General features: G+C 37.2%; 1 protein-coding gene across 1 annotated transcript in view; it reads right to left on the bottom strand.

The window, feature by feature from the left end:
• LOC103271083 (contactin-associated protein-like 3) overlaps positions 1 to 156 on the bottom strand; it is a gene marked incomplete at both ends in the record, with an annotated part of 78,739 nt that extends 78,583 nt beyond the window's left edge. Inside the window, one exon of the mRNA XM_021716139.1 lies at positions 1 to 156. Within this exon, the coding sequence (XP_021571814.1) occupies positions 1 to 156 (156 nt within the window).
• Positions 157 to 524: the final 368 nt, after the last annotated feature.

Here is a 524-nt window from a genome sequence, read left to right as displayed (position 1 = left end):
CCCCTGAGTCCATCAGCACAGCCACCAGGGGGTGAATGGCTATGTCACCATCCACCACCACACTCACATGGCTCCACTTCGCAGATAAGGACACGGAATGCCACTGCCCGTCATTTAATCCAGCACCTGAGGAAATAAGATCAGTCAAAGACAACTCTAAATTGTGAATTTGTTAACACTTGGACGCAATTTGATTTCGATCACTGAAGAAGTCAGAGAACAGCGGTATTTACATATTTATATGTCACTGAGAAAACAATTAATCATCTTTCTTTAATGACAGGATTTCATTTATTGTGACAATAACACATGAATGAAATTATTCTTCTTTCCGGAGTCACTATAATTAATTCTGATAATGCACTTAAAGGAGTTGAAATTTCGTTATCCAATATACATGTCAAACGTCTTTACCAGTGGGATAAAAAAATACACAGTTTAGTTCCATTCTCAAACACAAAATTTGCTTCCTTCATGAATCTCACAAAAATATTTTAGAAGGCTCAAGAAAGTGAGTGAGTAAA

Source organism: Carlito syrichta, unplaced genomic scaffold, assembly GCF_000164805.1.
Source record: "Carlito syrichta isolate Samal-C Ts95f unplaced genomic scaffold, Tarsius_syrichta-2.0.1 Scaffold28710, whole genome shotgun sequence".
NCBI classification, from domain to species: domain Eukaryota; kingdom Metazoa; phylum Chordata; class Mammalia; order Primates; family Tarsiidae; genus Carlito; species Carlito syrichta.
This window is presented reverse-complemented; position numbering and strand designations above follow the sequence as displayed.